This window comes from Arvicola amphibius, chromosome 1, assembly GCF_903992535.2.
Source record: "Arvicola amphibius chromosome 1, mArvAmp1.2, whole genome shotgun sequence".
Classification (NCBI taxonomy): Eukaryota; Metazoa; Chordata; class Mammalia; order Rodentia; family Cricetidae; genus Arvicola; species Arvicola amphibius.
This window is the reverse complement of record NC_052047.1, coordinates 124,245,108-124,272,047: the sequence shown is the minus strand read 5'-3', so window position 1 is coordinate 124,272,047 and position 26,940 is coordinate 124,245,108. Positions and strand designations below refer to the sequence as shown.

General features: G+C 41.6%; 1 protein-coding gene across 4 annotated transcripts; it reads left to right on the top strand.

Moving 5' to 3' along the window:
* Nucleotides 1-4: 4 nt before the first annotated feature.
* Nucleotides 5-25,958, top strand: Palb2 (partner and localizer of BRCA2). Of its 4 annotated transcripts, XM_038345788.1 has the most exons (13): nucleotides 5-185; nucleotides 2,795-2,854; nucleotides 3,297-3,390; nucleotides 3,958-5,382; nucleotides 8,747-9,414; nucleotides 9,971-10,042; nucleotides 13,096-13,257; nucleotides 15,253-15,338; nucleotides 17,469-17,630; nucleotides 19,288-19,404; nucleotides 22,571-22,658; nucleotides 23,591-23,739; nucleotides 25,587-25,958. In XM_038345788.1, the coding sequence occupies exons 1-13, from the start codon at nucleotides 138-140 to the stop codon at nucleotides 25,795-25,797; spliced, it is 3,342 nt and encodes a 1,113-aa protein (XP_038201716.1). In that variant the 5' UTR covers nucleotides 5-137; the 3' UTR covers nucleotides 25,798-25,958. The 4 variants fall into 4 exon arrangements, with proteins under 4 accessions (XP_038201716.1, XP_038201725.1, XP_038201742.1 ...); XM_038345797.1 differs by lacking the exon at nucleotides 9,971-10,042; XM_038345814.1 differs by lacking the exons at nucleotides 23,591-23,739; nucleotides 25,587-25,958 and adding an exon at nucleotides 22,789-23,553 and having other exon boundaries at nucleotides 22,571-22,655.
* Nucleotides 25,959-26,940: the final 982 nt, after the last annotated feature.

The following is a 26,940-nucleotide window of genomic DNA, read 5'->3' as shown; positions in this document are numbered from 1 at the left end:
TAGTCACGCGCAGGGAGCAGGCAAAGTCCTCGTTCCTCCCCGGGATTCCTCCTGGGTCCAGGAAGGCCCGGCGGGGTCCGCTTGACCACAGGCCTCAGGCTGCCGACGGCTGCTCCCTGCGCTCGGCTCCCATCCGGATGGAAGAGCTTTCCGGGAAGTCTCTCAGCTGTGCGGAGAAGGAAAAGGTGCTCAGGTTGCGGGAAGGGTGACCCAGGGTTCTAACCCCGCGTCCCAAGACTTCAAGCCTGGTTCCTGAATCCGAAGGAGGCAATGTCCTCCGGCCTGCCCTCCATACGAGAAGTCATTGAGACTAGTGCACTCATTGCTCACGTGGCGAAGCTTCAAATGCAAATTAGCGGTACATAACTTGCATAAGGATTAGGTGTAAAACCTAAAGTCCCCCTTGACACCCTCCGCCTCTCCCACTCGTGCCCCCTGACGTCTTCCAACAGTCTTGTACATACAGACATTTTCGTGCTGCTTGCAGTGTGAGTGGGTCTTGACCTCCAAAAGTAGTAAGTAGTATTGGAGAGGGAGGTGTTCACAGTGTGTGCTCTGGCTGGTTCTGCATCTTCTGTTTCTCTCTGTGTTTAAGACCCATGTTGGACCAGGACGATGGGAAGGAGAAATATAAATATTACCTATAATGAGTTATGTGTGTATGCATATCAGTGTAATATAGTAGTCTGTTTCGAAGTGCTCTCATTTCATTAGGATACAATATGTTACTCTTCTACAAGACTTAAAGATTGTAGGTTCTTGTGCTTGCTACGCAAAATAGAATTCAATTTGGCCTCCTGTCCTGTCTTAACCTTCTACCAGTGATAAAGATCGTTTACAAGTAAACAAGATAAGTCCCACGTATTGATAAGATTGAGGGCACAGACTCTAGGACAGTGGTTCTCAGCTTTCCTAATGCTGTGACCCTTTAATGTAGTTCCTCATACTGTGATGACCACCAACCACGAAATTGTTTTTGTTGCTACTTCATAACTGTAACTTTGCTACTGTTATGGATCATAATGTAAATATGTGTTTTCCGGTGGCCTTAGGCGACCCCTATAAAGGAGTCATTCCACCACCCAGGGGTCTTCATGCAGAGGTTAAGAACAGCTGCTCCAGGCCCTTCCTATGGGTGTTGAATGGAGCAGTTATAAATGGCAGCATCCTGGAGAAATGCTTATTCTGTGTTCATTTTACATATCTGGAAAGTGAGGGTGGTTATATACAGTCTGTTTGTTAGGGTCATTGTGAGTGTATTCGAGGTAATGGACATTAAAGTCACAAAAATCCTTAGAACCAACTGAAGCACATTACGAAAGTATCAGCAGTTCCTGTTATCATCGTGTGAAAATGGATGGGGACTGGAGTGACTGTAGTGCTGGAGTCCACACCCTGCTCTGGAAACTGAGCAGGGGGAAGTGATTAATGCAGAAAACTTAGCATTGTTTTCAACCTTTGTTGGCTGCTCTTTTGTTTGCGAGGTTGTTGTTGTTAAAAGGGGGTCTCCTATCCCAAGCTAGTCTTGCACTTCCTAGGTAGCTAAGGATGACCTAGACTCCTGATCTTCCTCTCTACCTCCCAAGTGCTGGGGTTACAGGTGTTCACCACACACCTGGGGCTATGCAGTGCTGAGGATCAGAGCCAGGACTTTGCCGTGCCTGATGAGCAATCCACCAAGGGAGATGCATCTCCAGCCCTACATTGTCTGAAAGATGGATGGATACCAGTTTAAGGTTCCTAAAGGGCAGAAAGATGACGGTGGCTTTGCTGCTGAGAGAATGGTTTCAACCACAGAAGCCAAGACAAAGAATCTAAACTTTGAGAGATTAATAACTTGGCATAGTCTAATGAAATTTATTTACAAAAGCTTTGTGGAATGCTTGCTGTTTGCCTTGCTGGAAACTCAGCAGTGACAGTTCCTGCCACTTTCACTGGCTTTCTTCTGTATTATTTTCAAACACACAAACCTGATCCACTATGAAGCTTTCCTGCTCGTGGTGGTTAAAATAACTGCAATTCCTCCATTCCCCCAAGATTAGTTCCTTCCTTCAGACCTAGGTGCAAATGGTCACCCTCAGAAATGCCTCCAAGACTACATTCCCTGAAGTAGTACCTTCAGGAAGCTAGTTACTCATATCACCCAGGTTGATCTAGGTATCTGTTACCAGGTGAAGTCTTATCTGTTGTCTTGCTTACAGTCTGCTTCCCTCACTACAAATAAATCATCTTAATCACCTTGTGCCTCAAGCACCAGAGATAGATAACTGGCTCTGTGTGTATCACTGGGGGAGGGATAGGTGTTAATAATTGTAAGTTCCTGAGGCATTAATAGATAGAAAGCATTCGTTGGTTGATTGACTGTGGTAGCAATCCCTCCCTGTTTCTCAAAGTGACTGGGAGACAGAAGGAAATGGACACCATCATATGTAGTGTAGAAAATTTTGAGGTGAGCACAGAGGAATGGGAGAGTGTCTAAACAGTTTGAGCAATAACCTAAAAATCTACTCCAGGGAAGTAACCCTGCAAATTGAGGCTTGTGGAATCCATAGGAACTGAAAGGGATGAGTTGCTCCAAGTGACAGGAAATCTCAGAGCTTGATACTCTGTAGGAACTGGGAAAGGAAAAGATCTGTTTGGGGAAACTGCCCTTCCCTGTGCTGAGTCTAACAGGAGGGATGCTGCTGAGCGACTGCACACTGAACACCACCCTCGTCAGGCCTGCTAGGTACTACTTCCTTTCTCTCTGGTTCCTCCTCTCCACTGCTCAGAATTGTTCGTGTTTTTCTTCCAGTTGAAGGAAAAATTAGCATTTTTGAAAAAGGAATACAGCAAGACACTTGCTCGTCTTAAGGTGAGTGAGTCATATTCTGCAAATTAAGGTGTTGTACAAACTATGTAAAAGATGTTGTGGTTTGGTTTTTGGTTTTGAAACAGGGCCTCATTATGTAGTCCATTGTGGACTTAAGCTCATAAACCTGGGGTCAGCAAGATGGCTCAGAGGTCATTTTTGCTGCCAAGGTTGACAAAGTGAGCTCAGTGCCTGCGACCAATGTGGTGTTAGGAAAGTTGTCTTTTGACTTCCAGTGAGCGCTAAAGCACAGGGATATTCGAGTGTATGTGTGCACGCACATACGCAATAAATAAAAATATAATAAAAATAAACCCACAATCCTGCTATGGCCTGGGTTCTAGGATTACAGGTGTGTACCACCACACATAATGGGAAGAAAGGTTCTGACAGTAATAAAACTTTAAGGAGAATTGATTTCTTGGGCTGCTTTTGTTTTCTCTAGCGTGCCAAAAGAGCTGAGAAGGTTAAGAACTCTAAGAAAGCAATAGAAGATTGTGTGCCCCATCAGGAAGCCTCCCCACAGCTAAGCCGCTCTGGTAAATTAGCCTGTTCACTTACACTCACTTTGTATGCATTCCCCAGTTGGCTGATGTTATTTTTCACAGCCCATGGATAATAAACAGTAGACTTCTTAAATAATACAAAATTGATATGTTATACAATTCAAGCAATACCCTGTGTCTTAAGTTGGATTGTCTATTTAGTTGCTCTTTTTCTCAAATTTTAGGAACTACAGTCAATGAATTAGTATTGGAAAAATGACTTTTATTTATATTTATTTATTTTTTTTCTTTTTAACTTTGTTATTTTTAATTTATTTTTAGTTATGATTTTTTCTGTGGTATCCTGCCACATAGCCCTAGATGGCCTGGTACTTATGTTTCCCACATTGGTTTCACACTCATGGCAATCCTTCTGCTTCACCCTCACTCGTGCTTAGATAGCCTGGGCTACCATGCCCAGTGCCACTCTTTGACTGTAAAAATAATGCTACATGAATGGCTATGTATATGTTTCTGTGTGAGTCTGTTTTTGATTCTCTTGCAGCTCTACCTGGGGACTAGACTTAATTGAGTTTCATATATACATACTTTCTCCCTCAGAATCTATAAATGAAGGCTCTCCTTGTGATACATTACAAATCAACCATCTTGATGAGGAAACTGGAGAAAACATCTCTGTGATACTCGATGTTGAACCTCAGTCCTTTAACCATAAAAATGGCCAAGAAGGTGTATGTGCACAAAGAGCAGGTGACATCCAAGAACAATTTTTGCATGTCATCAGTAGTCCCGATGGTAAGAAAGAGCGGAATGCACTGCCAGGGAGAACACAGCAGCAGTGGAAGAAAACATCTGTTTCACAGGAGAAAGAACATTTCCTTGGCATTAATTCTCTCATACTCCCTGACAAACAACGGAAGACACAGGAAGACAGCAGCAGCAAAAGTCCTAGGACCCCAGTGCCTAAAGAGAATCACCTTTTAAGTCTGAAGTCTAAAACTCCTGACCCTTCAGCCCTTGATACAGAAATTGATGGAGAGGGTGTATTAATTCCACCATCTGGCAAATCGGAAAGGGATATTGATACACCCGTAAGAGGAAATAATGTCTCCATGGAGACTACAGTCCCTTCATGTACTGTGTCAGACAACAATCATAGTCAACAGCTTGAACCTACATCTCCTAATGGTTACTGCAAAATTGCTACTCAGGGCCCAGCTTCATCCATAAATGTGGAGGCACAAGGCAGAAAAACGACTGTATTTACCGGTAACCCCATAGTAAATAAAGCTGTGAGTGCCAGTGATCAGCTGCCAGGAAGTCCTAATTCAGAGGCAAGTGATACATGTTCTATAAATGATCTCACTCACAGTAACTTGCCAGCAAATACTACCCAAAACTTTAAATCTTTAAAATCTCCCGGTAACACTGTTGACGGTAGAAATGAGAATCTTGAGGAAGATGAAATTCTAGGCTCATCTAAGAACCTCAGCCCAGCGGCAGTCTCTCCTCCCTCCACAGAAAGTCAAATGCATTCTTACACAATGCTTGAAGGCCTTCTGTTTCCCGCAGAATACTATGTTAGAACTACCCGTCGTATGTCAGACTGTCAGAGAAAAATAGCTCTGGAAGCTGTAATTCAAAGTCACTTGGGTGTCAAGAAGAAAGGGCTTAAAAACAAAAATAAAGCAACTAAGAATGTAGTCCTCTCCGGTGAAGAAACTGACCACAGTGAAAGTAGTATGTTGGATGCATGCACAGGACGGTCCAGGTCAGGAAGTCCCTCTCAGCAACTAATCTTGTCAGCTGAGGTCAGCTCTCCCACAGAATCCGCTGAGGCTGACAGCCAGTCTAGGAAAGCTACTACACCTGGCAGAGGACACAGAGGAAAGCGAAAATCAGACCGAGTCTCCACACTGGATCGTTGTCAGCTGCTTTTCCCTCCTTGCCACATACTGGGTCTTAACATGCCCAAGGGCAGATTCACCAAGCGTAAGTGGCAGAGTGGAAAAGTAACTATTCATGGTAAGAAGAAGTTGACTATAAATTGGGTTGTGTTTGATGGTGGTTGGTGTGACAACTAATCATCACTGTGTACCTGGTACTTGAAACTGCTGTGCACTAGGAACTCCTGAATCCTCACTGCATTATACAGGGTAGACCTTTTCATCAGCACTTCAGTTGAGGAAGTGAGAGAGGGTGCACTGACGTTAGACTGTAGGCCTGAGACTGAAACCTGACAGTGGCACCAGAGTTTAGTGATAGGTTTGAAACACTCACACAGCAAGTGAAGTACGTTGGGTGCTCACTCAAACTAATACCTATTAAGTACAGCACAGTCTTTCCATGGGTAGAATCTAATATAGGTATTTTGAAGTAAAATGAAATATGTACTAGATAAAACTACAGAAAAAACTCCATCATGTAATAGAAAGCCTGAGAACTTTTGCAGATAACATACTGTTGTGGTCTGTAGAATATAAGATTACTTAGAATAGTAGGCAAGAATATAACAAGCTTTTTATTCATCTTCTCAGAAGTCAATCATATCTGACAAACAACAGAAAGTACAGGATCACTACAGCTTTAAATAGGGGATGAGCAATGCCTGCAAATATAGATGGTGACTATTTTGCTTGTCATTTTCTCACCTATTCTGCTGTGGTGCAGTAGACAATATGTAACTTAGCATGTTCTCATAAAACTTTGTACATAAACAGGCAGACATTGAGCATAGGTGTTGGTTTATGACCTATAATTCTTTCATTTTAAAATAGTAAGCATGGCTCTTTTCCTTCTCTAAATCAATGATAAAAAATTTTAAGAAGAAAAGGCCCGGTATGGTATTGCATACCATTAATCACAAATAAAGTAGAGGCAGGCATGTTTCTGAGTTCTAGAACATCCAGTGTTATATAGTGAGACAGTGTCTCAAAAGAAAAACTGTGTACTCCAATAACAATCTAGAAACTTTTCATTTGGAGACAGGTTCTCAGTATCTAGTCCAAACTAGATCCTCTGCCTCAGCTTCCTAGGTGCTGGGCTACCTTGCCTAGGTAGATATTTTTTTACATATATAATTCAAAATAGTCTGCAGTGATTTTATTTTCCTTTATGTGTATGAGTGTTTGGCCTGCCTGTTTGCCTGTAAAGCACGCATATGCAGTGCCAGTGCTGGTCATAAGAGGAGTCAGATCCCAGGGATTGGATATAGATAGTTGTGAGTCCCAGTGCTGGAGAGCTTTTAACTAGTTGAGCCATCTTCCCAGTCCCCTGCTATGATTTTAGTAAAGTGAGCTACATTAAAAACCTTTCTGGCCAGGCGGTGGTGGCTCACACCTTTAGGATCTTAAAAAAAACCTTTCTGTTTCCATTGTTTACTATTCATATTTGAGTTTGGATTTACTAGGGATCTTTTTTAAAGATTTGTTTGTTTGTTTGTTTGTTTATTTATTTATTATGCAGTATTCTGCCTGCATGTGTGCCTGCACACCGGAAGAGGGTACCAGATCTCATCATAGATATTTTGAGCTATTGTGTGGGTGCTGGGAATTGAACTCAGGACCTCTGAAGAGCAGCCAGTGCTCTTAACCTCTGAGCCATCTCTCCAGCCCCCTACTAGAGATGTCCTTAAAGCATTATTCATGACAAAGATAAAGCAAGAAAACCTGCAGCAAAACCTTCCTTAATAACAATAAAAAACAGCTGAGGATTTGATACTACTTTCTGATTTTGGTTTGTTTTGAGGGTTGGGTTTTTTTTTTTGTTTTTATTTGTCCCTTTTTTTGGTTTTTAATTTGAGACAGGGTCCTTCTGTGTAGCCCTTGGCTATCCTGGCATTTGTTGTGTGGAACAGACTACCCTGGGACTCATAAAAATTTCTTAGCTCTGCCTCTTGATTACTGATACTAAAGGGTATGCCTGCCTCTGCTTTTGTTGAGACCAAATGCTTGTGTCATCACACCCAGCCTGGTGCTGCCTTCTTACAGGTTCAGAGAAGAGACATGTTTGATGTTTTAAGTTGTTTATTTATGTGCATATGTGTGTAGGTTTGTTCATATGACTAGTTCTTGAAGGGACCTGAAGAAGGTGTCAGATCCCCTGGAGCTGGAGTTACAGGCAGTCATGAGCTGCTTACTCCATGTGCATTCTGGCAACCAAACTCTGTCCTTTTGTAAGAGCAGTACACATTCTTTTCTTTTTTTTCTCTTGCTCCTTGGATTTATTTTATTTTCAACTGTGTGTATGTGTATTTGTCTGTGCATGTGAGTGCAAGTGCCGGCACAACCCAGAGGTGGTCGTTGTGAGTCCTTTAAAAGAACAGTAAACATTCTTCATCTCTGAGCTATTGCTCCAGCCCCAAAGTGCGTGTTCTGAACCGTTCTCTCCAGTCCCAGAGACACGGTTTTACTAAAGATGATAAGATAATAAACAGTATTAGTCTTTGAGAATTAAAAACTTTCTAGAGCTGGGTGTGGTAGCACACACTTTTAATTCCAGCATTTGGGGGTCAGAGGCAGGTGGATTTCTGAATTTGAGGCCACCCTGGTCTACAGAGTGAGTTCCAGGATTTTACACAGAAACTCTGCCTCAAAACAAATTTAACTAGAGGTGACATTCATATAACATAAAGTTAATTGTTGTTAAGTGAGCAATCCATTTACTGATTTTTACTGGTTTACTGTTTTACACAGTTGCCATCTCTAGTCCAGAAACATTTCATCATTCTACAGGGAAGCCCACACCCGCTAAGCACCTGCTTTCTATTTCATTCCCAGTCCATATACAACTAACTACCAATCTACTGCATCATATCTGGGGGATAAGTAGCATTCTAGATACTTCAGATAAATGGAATTATGTGTTAGATGACCTTTGCATTTTGCATCTATTTGTTTTTACTTAGCATTATGTCCAGGAGTTGGAGAGATGGCTCAGTGGTTAAGAGCACTGGCTACTCTTACAGAGATCCTGAGTTCGATTCCCAGCAACTACATGGTGGCTCACAACCATCTATAATGAGATTTGGTACCCTCTAGTGGCATTCAGGCACACATGCAGGCAGAACACTGTATACATAATAAATACATAAATATTAAAAAATAAAAAAACAGCATTATGTCCACGCTGTTTCACTCCTTTTTGTGGCTGAATAGCTTGCTGGCCAGCTAGGCTAACTGAACTTACCAGCTCCAGGCTCAGTGAGTGACCTTGTCCTAAGAGAGGTAGAGACCTCTGGTCTCTGCATGCATGTGAACATACACATGTGAAAGTATACATATCTACACTAGAATAATAATAACACTTATTATTTTGGAGTAATGATATGCTTGTACCATGAGAACAAAATCTGAATTTTAAGGCAACCTGTCTTTTCTCAATATCACAGACTTTGAGTTACCTGATGAAGACTTTGGACCTCTTAAGCTCGAAAAATTGAAGTCCTACTCAGAAAAACTGATTGAGTCTCCTGACTCCAAAACCTTTGGAAAGAGACTTTCTAGGAAAGGAAATTGTGCCACTCTGGAGGCACTGCAAATAGATTCAGAAGTGGAGGACTTGGTAGAGGAACTCACCGCTCCATCAGAAGCACACCGTCCAGGGCCAACCCTGAAACAGCTGCCTATGAGCAAGGGCCTTTCTTCATCCGCAGTGCTTTTCACTCCTACAGATACAGCTGCACCTAACCATAGTGGCAGATCTACTGCCTACCTGTGTTCACCTGCGTTCCCCATCTTAGGCACGACTCCAGCTTTTGCTTCCCAAGCCACCAGTGAGATTGTAACCGTTGAAGTTGGACAGACATGCTCTACATCCCGACCTTCTCACTTGGGAGACAAAAACAGTCTTGCTAATAGCAATAAACAATGCAACAGTTCAGTCAGCTCACCAGAACTGGATACCAACCTGCATGTGTCAGGTAGGCAAGGACAACCTACCTGTGACAGTGAATCTGGCCCCCAAGCAACACCTTTACCCAATGAGTCATTCACTTTCAGAGAAAATCAGCTCTGTGGAAATGCATGCCTCGAGTTACATGAACATTCCATTGAACAGGTACAATCGTTTCCTTTATGAAATTTTCTCTGAAAGGATGAAATGTCTTAGTGAATATGGACAGCATGACTTTCTCACCATCGGCCTCTCAGTATTGATAAAGATTTTTTGCTATGTTTGTTTGAAATGACTTCATTGTAAATATTATGCTCATTCTAGGAAAAATAAGTCTGATTAAATTATGTATTTCTTTAATAATCTTTATTTTTATTTTATGTGCATTGGTGTTCTGCCTGCGTATATGTCTGTATGAGGATGTTGGGTCCTCTGGAACTAGAATCACAGACAGTTGTGAGCTGGCATGTGGTTGCTGGGAATTGAACCCAGGTCCTCTGGAAGAGCAGCCAGTGCTCCTAACTGCTGAGCCATCTCTCCAGCACCCTAAATTGCGTATTTTAAAAATACACGGAGGGTCCTATTGTCTTTGTCATCAGTGAGGTAGTCACATTTGCCTTGGTGTTGTTAGTAGAGGTGACATCTGAGGAAGCTGTGCTGCTGACTGGTAAGAAAGGCGGGCCTCACGGAAGTAAACTCAGGGTGTAATTTGTCTTCACAGACTGACGTTGCAGGCCTCCCTGCTCAGGACACCTGGAACCCAAGCAGCCTACAGTTAGTCTCAAAGTTCAAGGTCAGAAGAATATCCTGTTTTGAGTTGATAAGAAGGTTGGAAAGAATTGAGCTGTCTTAATTTCTTGTTTGTTATTAAATGTATTGAGAAACAGATACAGAAAAGCAGATTTTAATAGTTTACCATAGTATTTAGTTGTAGTTATGTTTTGAGTTATCTTTCTGAAATTTATACACCAACTTATTCCCAAGAACAACTTTCTGTTTTTTGAGATCGGGTCTTCCTATGGGCTGGCCTTAGAGATCTACTTGCCTCTGCCTTCCAAGTACTGTGCTGGGATTAAAGGCATATTCCACCACACTTGCCTTAATTTGTAAAAATGAATTTAAGTTTATTTAAATGAGCTGAGTAATTTATTTAAATCAGATGTTTTAACGAGGAGGAGGGTGGGAGAGAGGAATCATTCATGGCTCTCCTGCTGTAATATTCTTCAAGAATCACTTAACGATTTATAAGAAAGTGGGTCGTGCAGTTAAGTGGCACACCATAGACAGTAGACCTTGAGTTTGAGGCCTGTGTGGGCTTCCTATCAGTTTCAAGGTCAAATTGGTCTCCAGATAAGGGTAATCCCCCTGAGTAATGGTGGTGCACGCCTTTAATCCCAGCACTCATGTGGTGGAGGCCGAAGGGTCTCTGAGTTCAAGGCCATCCTCATAAGTTTATTACCGCGTCCAAAAATGTCTTCCGATATTGTTGAGTGTTCTTGGAGATGGAGATGAGGGTGTGGAGTCTTTCCCAGTTGGAAATCAATAGTATAGAGGAAAAACTTCAAACTCGCAGAAGTGCTGCTGCCAATTACTGGCAGATTAACCACTGGGCTCCAGGTTCCTTTTCTGTAGCAGGTACATAGGAGTAGCACCTATGCTCTATGTCAAAGCTGTTCTCAGGTCAATTTTATATACATGAGTATGTTTGTATCTATTTATTCATTCTTCTCTCTCATACATTACATCCCAACTTCAGTTGCCCTTCCCTCCACTCCTCCCAAACTCTCTTCCCATCTCCCAGATGCCATCCTCCTCTCTTTCCCTTCAGAAAAGAGCAGGCCTCCCAGGGATATCAACAGAGCACAGCATAACAGTTACCATAAGACTAGGCACAAGCCCTCATATCAAGGCAGCTGAGTAGGAGGAAAAGGATCCCAAGAGCAGACAGAGGGGTCAGAGATAGGTCAGAATTAGGAGTCTCACAAGTACACCAAACTACACACCATAACATACATGCAGATGACCTAGCACAGACCCATATAAGGTCCATGACTATCACTTCAGTCTCTGTGAGCCCCTATGAGTCCTACTTAGTTGATTCCGAGGATCGTGTTCGCCTGGTGTCCTCAACTCAGGTCAATTTAAATGTCTTAAATTCTGATGGAATTTATCATTTTGTTCATATTTTCAAATGTATATGTTAAAGATTACAGTTCTTGGGCTGGAGAGATGGCTCAGAGGTTAGGAGCATTGCCTGCTCTTCCAAAGGTCCTGAGTTCAATTCCCAGGAACCACATGGTGGCTCACAACCATCTGTAAGGGGTTTGCTGCCCTCTTCTGGCCGGCAGGCATACACACAGAATATTGTATACATACATACATACATACATACATACATACATACATACATACATTTTTTTTTAAGAAAGATTACAGTTCTTTTTGGTTTTTGGAGACAAGATTTCTCTGTGTAGCCATGGCAGTCCTGGAACTTGGTAGACCAGGCTGGCCTCAAACTCATAGATCCGCGTGCCTCTGCCTCTTTAAGTTCTAGGATTAAAGACGTGTGTCACCATGTTTATTTCATTCTCTCCCCCCCCCCCCTCGGTTTTTCAATTCAGGGTTTCTCTGTGTAGCTTTGGAGCCTGTCTTGGAACTTGCTCTGAACAGGCTGACCTCAAACTCACAGAGATTCACCTGCCTTTGCCTTCCGAGTGCTAGGATTAAAGGCGTACACTACCATCATCCAGCTATTCTCCTATTTTTTAAATTTATTTGAGTCAGGGACTGAAGTATACAAGGCTGACCCAATTCAGCTGAGGATGGTCTTAAACTTCTGACCTTTCTACTCCTACCTTCCAAGTTGTGGGTGTGCTAGAACTACAATATATTTCTTCATGCCCAGTTTGTTGGGTGCTGGGAATTGAACCCAGGGCTTTGTATGCAATAGATAAGTACTTTGCCAAATAAGGCATATCCTCTATCCTTATTCCCCTATTTCTGAAAGTAATTTCCTCTTGCATCAGATGTTAAAATTTTGTCTTTTTTGTTCATGATTGTTTTCAAAAGCATATAGCTCTTGATTATACTGATTTTTGTTTTGCTTTAGAGGTGGAGTAGTGTGTAGCTCAAGCTGGCCTTAAACTCAGGGTCCTTGTGCCTCTTTTTTCTGGTACCGGAATTACAGCTGTGCACGATCACACCTGGTTCATTCATTGTTTTTACTTTGTTCTCATTGTTTTGTTTGGTTTTTTTATTAACTTCTTAGATTGTATGCAATCTGTTTTATTTTTTCTGAAAAAGACCGTTTGTACCATGATTGTGGGTTTTGACACAGTACTCTCCTTATCCTAATCAAAAATGGCATAGTGAAGTGGGTATAGTGGTGCATGCCTGCAATCCCAGCACCTGGGAGGCCAGCCTGATCTACCTTTCAAGTTCTAGTTCAGCCAAGGCTGCTCAGCGAGACCCTGTCTTTTAACAAAAGCCTTTGGTATATAGTTTAACTCCTGAGTTGTTCATCAGGACGTTTAATTTCCAAATAGGTAAGTTTCTTGTGAGCTCTCTTTTTTTGTGGCTAAATCGGAATATATTCTGTTATAGAATTGAACATAGTCAATTTAGTTCTGGAGTCAAGACATTTTTACATTTATCATGCTGTAAATCTGGTAGATGATTTTGGGTTTTTGTTTGTTTTGTGACATAAAATTTATAAAGCTCTTTCTTAGAACCTGCATAAAACTTTCATATGACTTAGCTGGTACTTCTCATTTTTGTAACTCATCCTTTTCGTACTTACTCTTTCCACTAAGCAGAATTTTAACATAACTTATCCTTCTGGGACAGAATCCTTCCAGTTCCTGTTCTGTAGATGTGAGTGCTGTGTGGTGGGACAGAGCTTGTGCTAAGGAGCCATGTATCGTAACTGCCTGTGAAGATGTAGTTTCTCTTTGGAAACCTTTGGATACTTTGCAGTGGGAAAAAGTTCATACCTGGCACTTCACAGAGGTATGTCCAGTCTTTAGACTGAAAGGGAGATTTACGGTGTGGATGGACAGCTTAGTCTGTGACTACTCATTGCAGACTCATGTTCGAGCATTTATTATGAAAGTTTACACTGAGCACCACATGCTCACCATCTCATGCCAGTATAGCTTTAGTGATATTTTATTTATGTTTTAATAAATAAAGCTTGCCTGAAGATCAGAGTGCGGAGCTAAACCACAAGATCGAATCTGTCTAAAAGAGAAACAGAGCTCACACAAAGGTGATCCCAGCACTTGGGATCCCACACCTTTAATCCTAGCACTAGGGAGGTGGAGACAGGAAGGGATATGACTGGGTGGGGAGAGATGATTAAGGTGAAAGGAGACAGGAGCTCAGTGCAATCTGAGGTTTGGTGGAGACAGATGGAGCCTAAAGATGCAGTCTGAGGACAGGATCGCCCCTTCAGTCTGAGCATTGGTAGAGGTAAAAGAACTCTAGTGTCTCTGATCTTCAGCATTAACCCCCATAATCTGATTCTGGGTTTTTATTATTAGTACCAACTAGAATTCATGTTACAGTTAGCATCATACATTGTTTCATCGTGCACACATGCAAGTGGAGTTCTGCAGTGGGTCTTCTGGGAAGCTTGCATTTGTGTCTATTCTACCGTCTAAACTGCTGATAGCTGTGTTTCTTCCTCTTCAAAACATTATTCTGTTTTCTATATATTATCTTTATTCATCTTCATACACCTCTTAACATAGTTACAATTAGAAATACTATTATTGTCATTGCTATTATTATTATTATTATTATTGTGTGTGCGCGCGCGCATGCGTACGTGTGTATGTGTATACACATCTATGCGTGCGTGGGTATGTGCATGCCACAGCATGTGTTTCGAAGTCAGAAGACAACTTTCAGGAATCATTCTCTCCTTTCAGTGCCAACACCCAGGATTGAACTCGGGTCACCAGGCTTGTACAGCAAGTATTTTTACCTGCTGAACGATCTTCCCAACCCCTATATTTAAGATTTATAAATCCATATGAACATTTACTTCTTTCTATCCTTTTTTTGGGGGGAGAGGAAAGTACTGAGACAGGGTCTCATATAGTCCAGATTGGCCTGGAGTTCCCCATGTAGTAAAGCTTACCTTAAACTCCTGCCCCTCCTGCCTCTATCTGTCATGTACTGGGGTTATAGGCACATACCATATGCCTGTATACATTCTTTATATGTACTCGTGTTCTTTCCTTGTTCTTCCTATGCCCACAGCTTTGAACACTGGGCTTTGCATAGAGGTAACAATGAACATCTTTCTCCACAGTGACTAAAAATCATTTTACTCTGAGGATTACACCCAGGACCTTATTCATGCTAATAAGCTCATGATATGCCATTGAACTTCACATCCAACCTCTAAACATGAATGAGTTTTCCTCCCTCCCTCCCTTTTTTCCTGTATATTTATGTGTGCAGGTAATGCACCTATGTATTCAGTTTCAAGTACACGTATGTGCAAACCAGAGGACAGCATCACGTGTGTGTCACATGGGTCAGTTCTCATGAGCTGTCCATCTTGCTTTTTGAAATGAGGTCTCTTCATGTCTTAGAACTCACTAATTAGAATGGTCACCTTGAGTTCTGGTCAATCAGGGCTACATAGTGAGACATTGTCTCAAAACACACACACACATAAATGCCAAATGGGAATTGTAAGTGACAAGATTTTTCTGAACCTTCACATTGGTTTGAATGTTGGAAATCTGATAGCATGAGAATTAAAGAGAATATGATTTGGCGAAGGATCCCAAGTTCAGGGCCAACCTAAACAGCTTAATAAGACCTCAAATACAACGTAAAAAGGCCAGGGCTACAGCTTGCTTATAAAGTGTTTGCCTCGCATAAGAAAGACCCTATGCTCAGTTGCAATAACATAAAGAAAAATGTGATAAATTTTTGTAAGCTATTCATGAAACTATAAATGACTGAGTATAATTTTGCTTTATGTAGGTTCCAGTATTACAAATAGTTCCAGTGCCTGATGTTTACAATCTTATATGTGTAGCTTTGGGAAATTTGGAAATCAGAGAAATCAGGTATGCAGTTTCTCAAGACTCCACACGTGATCTCTTGCTCTCACACTCGGCCATCTTTATCTTTCTTATTTTCAGATTATTTTGAGTCATTCCGACCTTTCGTAAGTCTTAAAAGCAGGGTGTCTTAAAAAAAAAAGAAAAAAAAAAAAAAAACTCTGCGTTTTCAAAGCTGGAGAGATAGCTCAGTGTTGAGGGCCACTTGCTGCTCTTGCAGATGATCCAGGTTGGGTTCCCAATACCTGTACTTGGTAGCTCACAGCTACCCTTCAACTCCAATTCCAGGGGCTTTGACACACTCTTCTGGCCTCTCCAGGCACCTATACACATATGGTGCATATACATATATATATACTTGGTACATAACCATAAAATAAGTTGTTGTTGTTGTTATTTGGTTTTTAGAGACAGGGTTTCTCTGTGTAACCCTGGACATCCTGGAACTTGCTTTGTAGACCAGGTTGGCCTTGAACTCAAAGAGATCTGTCTGCCTCTGCCCACCAAGTGCTGGGATTAGAGGCATGTATGTGACACCATGCCCAGCTAAATCTTTTTTGTTTTTCTGTAATCTTAGCATTTGCAAAATTGAGGCTGGAGGATCAAGAGTTAGAGGTCATCATCATCCTTAGCTACAGAGGAAGTTCAAGGCCTACATAAGACAAACAAACAAATGGGTTGGAAAGATGGCTCAGTGGGTACCAATGCTTACTACTCTGAGAAGGTTGGGGTTTGGTTCCCAGGCCCCACATGGACGTTCACAGCTACCTATGACCCTCTTCTGGCCTCTGGGCGCCTGTGTGTGCGTTGTGCACATAAACTTATATACACATAAAAATGCAAATAAAAGCACGCCTTTAATCCCAGCACTCGGGAGGCAGAGGCAGGTGGATATCTGTAGGTTCAAGACCAGCCTGGTCTACAAGAGCTAGTTCCAGGACAGGCTCCAAAGCTACAGAGAAACCCTGTCTCGAAAAACAAAAAGCAAAAAAAAGGTGAGGGGGGGGGGGAGAGGGAGAGAGGGAGGGAGGGAGGGAGGAGGAGGAAGAGGAGGAAGAATCTTGGGGCAGGAAAGATGACTTAGCCGTGAACAGTTCACACTGCTATTACAAGAGAACCCATGTTCAGTTTTTAGCACCTTGTGGGGCAGCTTAACAACCACTTATATCTCCAGCTTGAGAGAATCTGACTCCCTCTTCTGGCTTCTCAGGTGCATATACCACACACAGGCACACAAATATATGTAACTGAAAATGAAAGTCACTTTTTTTAGTTTTAAAAGAGATCCAGTTTTAAAAGTTTTAAAAGGTGGTGGCTCAGTGATTAAGAGCACTGACTGTTCTTGCAGAGGACCTGGGTTCAGTTCTCAGCACCCACATAGCAGCTCACACCTGTCTGTAGTTCCAGTTCCAGGGGATCCAACACTGTCACATAGACATGCTGGCAGGCAAAACACTAACACATATAAATTAAAAATAAATGAGAGAGAGAAAGGTAGCTCCAGGCATGGTGACACACAACACTCCTAACGCTTGTGAAGCTGAGGGAGGATTGTGAGGTTTAATGCAGCCTGGACTACATAAATCATTGTTTCAAAAAATTTAAAAAGGGAATCTGAATTTATTTCTAAAAGAAGATCTGTGGGTTTTTTGTTTATTTTGTATTTTGCTTTTGTTTTTTGTTGTTGTTTGTTTTAATCTAGCTGAGCAAGGTAGCACAAGCTTTTAATCTTAGTACTTAGGATGCAGAAGCAGACAAATCTCTTTTGAGTTTGAGGCTACCCTGATCTACATAGCAAGTTCAGAACCTGTCAAGGCTGCATAGTGAAACTTTGTCTTAAAAAATTCTAGCGGCTGGAGAGATGGCTTAGCAGTTCAGAATATAGCACCCAAATAATAAGCCAGATGCTCTTCAGACACCTGTAGTTCCAGCTCTGAGAGACTCTAAGCCCTCTTCTGCCCTTTAGGCACCAGGATTTATATCCACCTGTATGTGCATCCCCACACACTACAATCCTTAAACCACGTGTGGACTGACATCTTTGAAGTTGGTATTTAGAATTTGTGCTCATTTCCTTATAGCTCACTGTTGGTCCTGGCTTCTCCCCATTTGTCTTTTGTTGTTGTTGTTGTTTAGGGCATTGCTGTGTTCCTCTGGGGATGAAAGTGAAAAGCAAGTACTACTGAAATCTGGAAATATAAAAGCTGTGCTTGGCCTGACAAAGAGAAGACTGGTTAGTAGCATTGGAACCTTTTGCAGTCAACAAGTACAAATCATGACATTTACCGAAGATGGAAGGTAAGAAAAGCATTGGTTGGTCTTCACTGTTTTGTAAAGAGGCATTTTCCCCAGGCTTCAGGGAAAGGAGATGGCTAGGATCCTGATTTTTCTATGGTATAGGTCTAATAGTGCCTTATTAGGGTTTCTGTAGCCGCAAAGAGACCAAGACTACGGCAACTCTTATAAGGAAAACATTTAATTGGGGTGGCTTATAGTTTTAGAGGTTATATCCATTATCATCATGACAGGGAGCATGGTGGCATGCAGGCAAACTTGGTGCTGGAGTAGTAGCTGAGAGTCCTACATCTTGCAGGCAATAGTAATTTGACTAAGACACTAGGTTTCCTGAACAAAGGAAACCTCAAAGCCTGCCCCCATAGTGACAGACTTCCTCCAGTAAGGCCATACCCATTCTGACAAAGCCACACCTCCGAATAGTACCACCTCTATGAGCTTGTGGGGGCTAATTACATTCAAACTACCACATGTAGCAATCATGGTTTCGATGCCACATTTTAACCAACAAGCAGGCTTAAAGAGACAGAAGCCTCTGGAGTGGAGAAGCTCAGCAAATGTAGCTTGCTCTCTCTTTGGCTTTCTTTGAAACTTGTGTATGTCCCTTAAGTATTAGAAGTGCCTTGTACCACATACTCTTTCACATTCGTTGCCCACTGACCATGAGTAGCAAGCTCTAAGCCACTCATGCTCCAGACCTGCATGCTTGTTCAATAGCACATGGGAGCCTGCACAAACATATCCTATCATAGCAAGCACTTTTTTCCTACTTTGTTTACTTTAGTCCTGGGGATTGAACCCTGGACAATATTAAGAATATCCTGGGCTGGAGAGATGGCTCAGAGGTTAAGAGCATTGCCTGCTCTTCCAAAGGTCCTGAGTTCAATTCCCAGCAACCACATGGTGGCTCACAACCATCTAGTGGAGTCTGGTGCCTTTTTCTGGCCTGCAGGCATACACACAGACAGAATATTGTATACATAATAAATAAATAAATATTTTTAAAAAGTATCCTGCTTTACTTACTATTTTGTTATTCCTAATAACTGAAGGCAAGCATATTATTTGTCATAGTTACCCCTGAACTGACATGCTAATCTAGGCAAGAGACAAGTGATTCCTTAAATTAATAAAGTGAACCACCCGTGGTGGTACACACCTCTAATTCCAGCATTTGGGAGAATTGATGTGAGTTTAGGTCAGCTGGGGTGTATAGTGAGTCCTGTCCAATCATCTGAACACATGACTCTGGCTCAAATCAAACAATCCCCAGGAATGTGTTGGTGGACAAGGAAAGAAGACAAGTTTGTGAGAAATGAGCCTACAGAGTCACTAAACGTACTCGATGAGTTCCTCAAGAGGAGGCCACAATAATGTCAGTTTTCAGGGTAGGTCACCTGCATAATTGGTACTACATTCATTGAGGTAGGAATGGAAAAGAATAGATTTAAGCAGAATGTCTATAAGCTAAATAATTTCTCCAGGAAGTCATGAGGTAAGAAAATGTACTCATCATGGAAAATGTAGAACACATGTCTTCTCGTTACAACTTTTTTCTGCTGTTTGTTTAATGTTTATTGTACATAGACCATTAATGTATAGGAATACTTAGAAACTGTTTTGGCTCAAAAAGTGATTTTCAGTGCTGTTTTAAAAACAGTAGCAAAGATGAACAGCTTTTGATGCCCCCTGATGAGACTATACTGACTTTTGCTGAAGTCCAAGGGATACAGGATGCTCTGCTTGGCACCACTACTGTGAACAACATTGTGATCTGGTAAGCTTTCACTCTAGAACTCATCTGTATATGCAAATATGCTTCTGTTTGTATAGAGTGGTGAAGGTTAGATATGCTGGGCGTGGGCAGGGTATGGTGCTACATAGCTGTAATCCAAGAAAACAGGAGATTGAGGGGAAATGCTAATTTGATCACAACTGGATACATGGAAAGTTCCTACCTCAGAGAAAGAGACTGCAACATGACTGCAGTTTTCTCTTTTCTCTTCTCAGAAGCTTTGTCCTTGTCTTGCCAAGAAAATAAACCCAGATATGTGAAAAATAAATCTTTTTTATTTTTATTGAGCTCTACATTTTTCTCTGCTCCCCTCCCTGCATCTCCCCTCCCCGAAAGTTCCCATGTTCCCAATTTACTCAGGAGATCTTGTCTTTTTCTATTTTCTACTTCCCATGTAGATTAGATCTGTCTAAGTCTCTCTTAGTGTCCTCATTGTTGTCTCTCTGGGATTGTGTTCTTTGCTTTACGTTAAAAAAAAAAAAAAAAAAAAACACCTATGAGGGTGCTGGAGAGATGGCTCAGTAAGAGCATTGCCTGCTCTTCCAAAGGTCCTGAGTTTAATTCCCAGCAACCACATGGTGGGTCACAACCATCTGTAATGAGGTCTGGTGCCCTCTTCTGGCCTGCAGAAATACACACAGACAGAATATTGTATACATAATAAATGAATGAATGAATGAATGAATGAATGAATGAATGAATGAATAAATGAATATTTTTTTTAAAAAACACCTATGAGTGAGTACATGTGATAATTGTCTTTCTGTGTCTGGGTTACCTCACTCAAATAATGTTTTCTAGCTCCATCCATTTTCCTGCAAAATTCAAGCTGTTATTTATTTCCTCTGTGTAGTAAGTACTCCATTGTGTAAATGTACCACATTTTCCTTATCCACTCTTCGGTCAAGGGGCATTTAGGTTGTTTCCAGGTTCTGGCTATGACAAACAATGCTGCTATGAACATAGTTGAGCACATGTCCTTGTGGCATTATTGAGCATCCTTTGGATATATACCCAAAAGTGGTATTACTGGGTCTTGAGGAAGGTTGTTTTCTAATTTTTTGAGAAATCGCCACACTGACATCCAAAGAGGCTGTACCAGCTTGCATTCCCACCAGCAATGCAGGAGTGTCCCCTTTTCCCCACAACCTCTCCAGCATAAGTTGTCATCAGTGTTTTTGATCTTGGCCATTCTTTCAGTTGTAAGATGGAATCTCAGAGTTGTTTTGATTTGCATTTCTCTGATAACTAAGGATGTTGAACATTTCCTTAAGTGTCTTTCAGCCATTTTAGATTCCTCTGTTGAAAATTCTCTGTTTAGGTCTGTACTCCATTTTTTTTATTGGGTTATGTGATCTTTTGATGTCCAATTTCTTGAGTTCTTTGTATATTTTGAAGATCAGACTTCTGTCTGATGTGGGGTTAGTGAAGCTCTTTTCTCATTCTGTAGGCTGCCATTTTGTCTTGTTGACCGTGTTTTTTGCTTTACAGAGCTTTTCAGTTTCAAGAGGTCCCATTTGTTGATTATTTCTCTCAGTGTCTGTGCTGCTGGGGTTCTATTTAGGAAGTGGTTCCTGTGCCAATGCGTTCAAGTGTTCTTCCCACTTTCTCTTCTATAAGGTTCAGTGTGGTTGGCTGTCTGTTGAGGTCTTTAACCCATTTGGACTTGAGTTTATGCATGGTGATAGATATGGATCTATTTTCATTTTTCTACATCTTGATATCCAGTTATGCCAGCACCACTTGTTAAATATACTTTTCTTTTTTCCATTTGATATTTTTTACTTCTTTATCAAAGATCAGAAGACGTGTGGATTGATATCCAGGTCTTCTATTCAGTTCCATTGGTCCTCCTGTCTGTTCTTATGCCAATATCAGGCTGTTTTCAGTACTGTAGCTCTGTAGTAGAGTTTGAAGTCCTGGATTGTGATGCCTCCAGAAGTTATTTTGTTGTACAGGATTGTTTTGGGTATCCTGAGTTTTTTGCTTTTCCATATGAAGTTGAATACCATTCTTTCAAGGTCTTTGAAGAATTTTTTTTGCGATTTTGATGGGCATTGTGTTGAATCTGTGCTCATGCCATTATTTTGGACTAGCACTGATATGAATAAGTAAAATACAGACATAGCTATAAATTTTTTAAAAGTGTAATTTGGTAATGTGGTCATTCTCAGTGGGAAATATTAGCATAACAAGAGTGAACACAAACTGGAGACATAACTCTTATAGATCACTCCAGTCAGGAAGTGCACAGCTGCCTGTAACTCCTCTTCCAATGGATCCAATGCCCTCTTCTGGCCTCTGCTGGCACTGCATGCAAGTGTCATAAATACAGACAAGCAGGCATACACATAAATACAACTTTATTTAGTTTTTTGAGACAGAGTTTCTCTGTGTAGCATTGGCATTCCTGTAACTTGCTTTGTAGATCAAGCTGGCCTCAAACTCAAAAAGATCTGCTTGCCTTTGCCTCCCAAGTGCTGGGATTAAAGGTGTGTACCACCACCATCTGGCCAAGGGGTGGGTTGGGGGAGAAAAGTCATAATGTCGAGTGGTGTTACTTGTAGCTGGCTTAATTCCAAACACAGGGAGATGGTGGAATAGGCTGAGTAGATTGTAGAGAGATTATCCACGGTGGTGCAGCAGAGTTCACCCAAGTATCAACTTCAATTCTTGGCAAAGTTAACCTGTCATTGAACTTTTAATAAGGGTGTATAAAATGCTGTGCATAGTGGTGAATGTCCTTAATCCCAGCATTCAGGAGGTAGAGGCAGGTGTGAATTTGAGGCCAGCTTGACCTACATAGAAAATTCTAGACTAGCCAGGGCCACTTAGTGAGACCTTATCTCAAAAATCAAAAAGTTGTATATAAAGTGTGGCTAAACAAAAATACAATGCTCTGTCCCCTTTTTTTTTTTTTTTTTTTTTTTCCATCTCCCAAAATAGTTTGTAACAAATGAGGAACCAGGCATGGTGTTGCAGGCCTGCCATACCTGCATTGAGAGACTGTGAGGCCCAAAGAGCTCACGTTTGAGGGCAGCCTAAGCTGCATTAGTGGTGCCTTATTTCAAACAGTGGAGAAAAGTGTACGACGTGAAAATCATTTCACTGAAAGAATATAATCATCTCATTTATTTTGATGTCTAAGGAACTTAAAAACTGGCCAACTCCTGAAAAAGGTGCACATTGACGACTCTTACCAAGCTTCAGTCTGTCACAGAGCCTATTCTGAGATGGTGAGTAGTGATCCGGGGTGCTTGGTGGGGTGCTTTATTTGTACCCTCTGTTGCTCTCACTAGTGAGAGCAGTGGTAGAGCAGTTGTCAAATTGGATGACAGTGTGTTTTGCTTCTCTTTGTTTGGAGACAGAGTCTCTTGTAGCCTAGGCTGGCCTGAAACTCCCCGTGTATTGAATAAAATGACCTTGAGCTATGATCCCCCTGCTTCTACCTCTCCAGTGCTGGGATTACTAGCTCATGATAGACACTCTATTGACTGAGCTGCATTCCTAACCTGTTTGCTCTTTTTGAAGTTTATGAATAAAAATAGGTGTATGTGATTACTTGTCTCATTTTCTACCTGTATGATATAAAGACGCACATTCTAAGCTGTGAATTTTATTCATATTTTTAAAATACCCAACTACTTAAAAAGGAAAAGGGAAAAAAATCACAAGATAGTTCTGATTGATCCTGAATTCAATATGTAGATCAGGCTGTCACAAAATCTGGCTGAATCTGGCTTTTATAATCTTTTAAGAAGGTTGAATTTGTTTCTAGAATTTACCTGTTTTTCATTTAACTGATCAGTTTGATATATACTAATTACTACTAGTTGGTGTCCTGTTAAACAAGGGTCTTTAATGGGTCACTTCCAGTATGCTATGTCTCTATGGCCTCCTTCCCTGTGCCAGCCTTTTCCTAAATGGTTGGCACGAAGTATAGCTAAAGTAAGGAAACTGAGTCAGCTGGATTCAGGATGGCAGGACTGGCCTAGGATGCAGAGGTCCACTGTGGAGATGCTGTCAGTATCTGCTGCATGGACAAAGGGAGGCAGTGGTTACGTCCCTCACATTGAAGAGTCTGGTGATCATTCCTTCTGCTTTGCTTTTGTCACCACCCCCGAACATTCTCTTGATGGTCTGAGTGGTTACTTCTCTCCTACATCAGGGGCTCCTATTTGTTGTTCTGAGTCATCCTTGTGCCAAAGAGAGCCAGGCCTTTGGAAGCCCCGTGTTTCAGCTTCTGGTGATTAACCCTAAGACAGCTCAGAGTGTGGGTGTTCTGCTGTGCTGCCTTCCTCAAGGGCAAGCTGGAAGGTAAGTGTATGACTGCTGTTCAAGGGTGGGGTGTTTTGGAAGACACTGCAGATACAAAACCGGTACTTTTGTGTTATTAGATACATGAGATGCTAAAGGCTGTTGAGTTACTCAGTGTGTGTGTTCTGACTTGCCTAGTGTGTCTGATGCCCTGGGTTCAGGATCTCTACCACTGAGCTGGGGAGATGGCTCAGTGGCTACAAACCTGGTTACCTGAATTTGATCCCAGGAATCCATGGTGGAAAGAAAGAACTAACTCCTAAAACTTGTCCTCTAACCTCCACATGACTTTTGTGGCATGTATCTGTGCAGCTGTATTCACAGGCACACATCTTACACATGGTAATAAATATAATTTCTGACAATACATAAATGCACTGCAATAATACAAGTATACAGTAAATAAATAAATACGATGGTGCATGTCTTTAATCCCACTGGGAGTCAGAAACAGGAATATATCTGTGAGTTTGAGGTCAGTCTTGGCTATATAGCAAGTTCCAGGACAGCCAGGACTACAAAGAGAGACCCTGTCTCAGAAAAATAACAAATAATATTAATAAATAAATTTTTTTTAAAAAATCATTACTGAGGGTAGCAGGAATGAAGAGAATGCTTCCTGGAGTTGACTAAATTTTAGTCTCCCTATTTCCTGATGTCCTATCAGTATGGGATTAAATAGGACTGAACTTAAAGATAATAGTGAGGTACCATGTGGGTGATGGAAGTCAAACCTAGACCTTCTGGGAAAGCAGCTAATACTTTTCAGCGTTTGAGCCTGAAGGGAGCAGAGAGAGGCACCTTGGCCTAAGTACTGCCAGTTTGACTTCAGACTCCATCTTACCTCTAGGGTGAAATAAAGTTCAGGTTCCCAGACCCTCTGGGAGCTGAGACCTTTCCAATGGCTGGCCCACCTACTCCTTAAACAATAGAAACTTGCCCCTTAGTTCTCTAAGACATTGTGGCTGTTCCTAACAGAAAGAACAAATGTAGCTAATTGGTTGAACATTCTGTGCTGGTTGATAATGACAGGACAGATAAGGAGAGCCTCTAATCCCTGAATCCTGATTGGTGAAAAAGGAAGGTGGTTGTAACTTGGCACAGTGTATTTATGGTCTCACTCCTGCCCCTGCTTAGGGCTTCCAGGAAAAACAAGGCTCCCAAGTCTGATCAATAGCTGCTTATGTGGTGATTTATTAAAGACTCATAAGTGTTTTCTCTCCTTCCTTGTGGTGCAGTGCAACAACAGACTAGATGGAACGAGCCATCTCCTCCACTTCCCAAAGTTTGGGATGGGGGGCGGGGGTTTGCTTTGTTTTTATATCTTTAATGTATGTGTACATCCATCCCGGATATATGTCTCTGTACCTGGTATAAACAATGCCCACAGAGGCCAGATGTCAGATTCCCTGGAACTGGAGTTAGGATGGCCATCAGTGCTGAGAGTCCAACTATATTCCTTTGGTAGAGCAGCCCAACCAGTTCTCTTAACTGCTGAGCCACCTCTCCAGCCCCTGCACTCCTTCAAAGCTTTTTTTGTTTTGTTGTTTTGCTTTTTAAGACAGGATTTCTCTGTGTAGTCCTGGCTGTTTTGGAACTTACTCTGTAGACCACCAGGTTAGCCTCAAACTCACAGGGATCTGCCTGCTTCTGCCTCCCAAGTGCTGGGATTAAAGGCCTGCGCCACCACAGACTTTCAATAGTCATTTTTCTTTCTATCATGTGGTTTCCAGACATTAAACATGAATGTTCAGTGAAGCACCTTTCTTTCTTGCAGAACTCTCTCTCTCAGGGCCCTTTTTAAAGCCTTTGATGTGAGATCTGAATTGTCTCTTCCTTTGTCTCAGGCTCCTGGAAGGGGATGTGAAGGATCATGTCGCAGCAGCAGTCCTGACTTCTGGGACGATTGCCATTTGGGACTTGACGCTGGGGCACTGCACTGCTCTCCTCCCCCCTGTCTCTAATCAGAATTGGTCTTTGGTTAAGTGGTCAGTTACAGATTCTCACTTGCTAGCTGGACAAAAAGATGGAAATATATTCATATACCGCTACTTTTAAGTTAAGAGGCAAAAGTTTCCTGGGTATTTTGCCTCTGAATAGTTTTTTGAAAAAGAATACAATATCTAAAAGACATTTAACATGATTGCCTGATGGTGGCACTACTGATAATATTTGCTTATGTTTGTTTTGGTGTTATGGTTTTAAGCCCATATTTGCACATTTGCTATTATAGGTGTACATAAACAGTAAATGTTAATAAATATTTATTTTGATACATCCTGCTTGGCTGTTTTTTTTTCCCCCAGTCTGTTCAGGTCATTTCAATAATAAGAATTACTTAAAGGCTGTGGAAGATAACTCAGTAAAGTACTTGCATGTACCTGACATCAATTACCAGGGGGGACAATGACATAGTGACAGAGTTGTAAATCTAGCTTTGGGAAGGCAAAGATCCTGGGGCTCACTAGTCAGCCAAGCTAACTAATTGGCAAGATACAGGCCAGTGAAAGAACCTGTCTCAAAAAAAAAAAAAAAAAAAAAAGTAGATTGTAGCGAGGAGCTGCGGAACGGCCTGCCTTTCATCCCAACCGGCTCCCAGCCACCGGCTAGCTTATGCCCCGAAATAACAACACACAAATTGTATTCTTTTAAACACTGCCTGGCTCATTAGTTTCAGCCTCTTACTCACATCTTCACTAACCCATATCGAGTAATCTGTGTAACACCATGAATGGTGTCTTACCCGGAAAGATTCAGCATGTCTGACCTGGTGGCTGGCTTCATCGCATCTGGTTGTAGAGGCAGGGCAATTGTCTGAGCCGTCTACCTCACTTCCTTTTCCCTGTTCTGTCTAGTCCACCCACCTAAGGGCCGGTCTATCAAACGGGCCAGGCAGTTTCTTTATTAATTAACCAATGAAATCATCAGATAGATAGAAGACACACCTACATCATTTCCCCTTTTTCTGTTTAAACAAAAAAAGGCTTTAACTTTAACATAGCAAAATTACATAACAAAACAGTTATCAAGTAAGAATTACAGTTACAATATTTATATCCATTTTATCTTTTATCATAACAAAGGAAAACAACTATAACTATCTATTCTTCAACTCCATCAAAGATTCTAGAAGGATATAATATTACCTAAGTAAATGAGAAGTAAGCAACTTACAAAACTCTAGAAATCACAGAGACATCT